At 61.4% G+C, this 1,717-nt stretch overlaps 1 protein-coding gene across 1 annotated transcript in view; it reads right to left on the minus strand.

The window, feature by feature from the left end:
• The window catches only part of CRYBA1 (crystallin, beta A1), a 10,761-nt gene that overhangs the window by 8,206 nt on the left and 838 nt on the right, over positions 1–1,717 (minus strand). Inside the window, exons 2-3 of the mRNA XM_009868277.1 lie at positions 1,454–1,572; positions 1,222–1,282 (exon numbers count right to left, since the gene is read on the minus strand). Coding sequence (XP_009866579.1) covers positions 1,222–1,282; positions 1,454–1,572 — 180 coding nt within the window. The remainder of the gene's footprint in view (positions 1–1,221; positions 1,283–1,453; positions 1,573–1,717) is intronic.

Genomic DNA, 1,717 nt, shown 5'->3' on the forward strand with positions numbered 1-1,717 from the left:
ACCGGGGCACGGGTGTAGGTGCGAGGAGGAGGTTGGGGTCTGGCCTCTGCCCACAAGTCCCGGAGGAAAGGAAGCGGCGCTGGATGTGTAACCGTGCCTGGGAGGTTGCAGCGCTGGCATCCCCCTCAAGGGGCCCAGCTGCGAGGGCGGCTCGCTTTGCTCTAACGCTCTGTGGTTATTTACACAGATCAGCATCGCGTTAGGATGCCACAGGGCACCCTCGGCTGCCCTTCTCTCCCAAAGGTCTCGTTTCTTGCTCGTTTCCCAATTACAATCTGGCACAGCTGGCAAGACCTCAATTCCTAATGCTCAAACCGAGCAGAACCCATCTGGCTCTGGGCAGGGCAGCGACCTGTTATCTTTCCCGGTTTTGGGTCCTTTTGGCTGAAAACAAACACGGAAGGGTGAGGGGGATCCCTTCACCCTGTAGGACATGTTTTGCAAGCTCTGATGCTGCCCATATGAGATCCTGCCTGTGCCCAGGGTGAGGGCTTCTCGTGGGAACATCCCCTTACGGGGGACAGGACAAGACAGCCGCAGCTGAGGCAGGGGCAGAGCTGTGGCTGGGGGCTGGCAGGATGGTGACACAGGTCACGCACCCTCCAGATCCCTGCCTTATGGGGTGCACCAGGTGCCGAGGGGCACACCGAGCTGGAGGAGGGGTTGAGGATCTCTTTCCACTGACCCAAACTGAGCCCTGTCCCGCAGCCGGTCTCTCCCCATGCAAGGTGACCCTCCTGATTAGGAACGCGTCGACTGGAGCAGTGATCTGCTTACGGCGCGAGCAGGCATGCCGCGGTAATCCCATTAGCATTGCAAATCCTAAATATAGCATCGCAAATCTATCTTGTCTGCTTCCCCGGCCCCAGCGGGATGCTTGCCGTGGGGACCGCTCCTTACACACGGTGTCTCGGAGCAGCTCAGGAGATGTCTTGCCTGTGCCGGGGAAGATTCCCACACGCAGGGAGAAGCTCGGCTCTGCTCCCTACCCCTCAGCGACCAGGAGAGCCCAGCGCAGGCTGCGGGAAGGCTCTGCTCAGGCCCTGGGGAGCTGCACGGTGCGGGGAAAGCACAGGGCAGAGCAGGGCTGGGCCCTGGGGCAAGAAAGGTGGTTCTCTAGGCACGGTGCTTTGTGAGGTGGGGACCAGACTGAGCTCGAGAGCTGCTCACTAAAGCACTGATCTCCACTGCACCCCTGCAGGGCACCAGGGAGCTCCAAACCTGGCTGCTCCCCAGCTGCGGGAGGCAGTTTTGGGTGATGCCAAAGGCGTTGCCGCTCTGCCTGGGGTCAGCGGTGCCCAGGGTTGGCTGCTCAACCCGTAGGATCCCCTGTGCCTGGCTTCCCCTAGCTGAGCAGAGCAAGGACAAGCCAGCCCCGCTTCGTGCTCAGGCACCCCTCGCCCTACCAGCCCACCTGGGAAAGCATCCCCGCCCCTGGCAGCTGGGTACTCACGCGCCACACTCCACCTTCAGGGAGCGGATGTTGTCAAAGCCGCACTCCATGATGTTTGGGCAGGCCGAAGTGAACTCCATCCTCTTGCCCTGGAAATTTTCTTGGTCGTACACAGTGATCTGGAACGGAGAGTGAGCTGCCGAGTTGGGAACTGCCTGGCAGTGGCCCCGAGCGATTCAGTGCCTCTTCGAGACGGGAGGGTCACATTCTGTCTGGGCAAGAGCTGGCGGAGGCCGCACTGGGCACCCTTCTGGGCTGGGACGC

Source organism: Apaloderma vittatum, unplaced genomic scaffold (genome assembly GCF_000703405.1).
Source record: "Apaloderma vittatum isolate BGI_N311 unplaced genomic scaffold, ASM70340v1 scaffold10614, whole genome shotgun sequence".
Lineage (NCBI taxonomy): Eukaryota > Metazoa > Chordata > Aves > Trogoniformes > Trogonidae > Apaloderma > Apaloderma vittatum.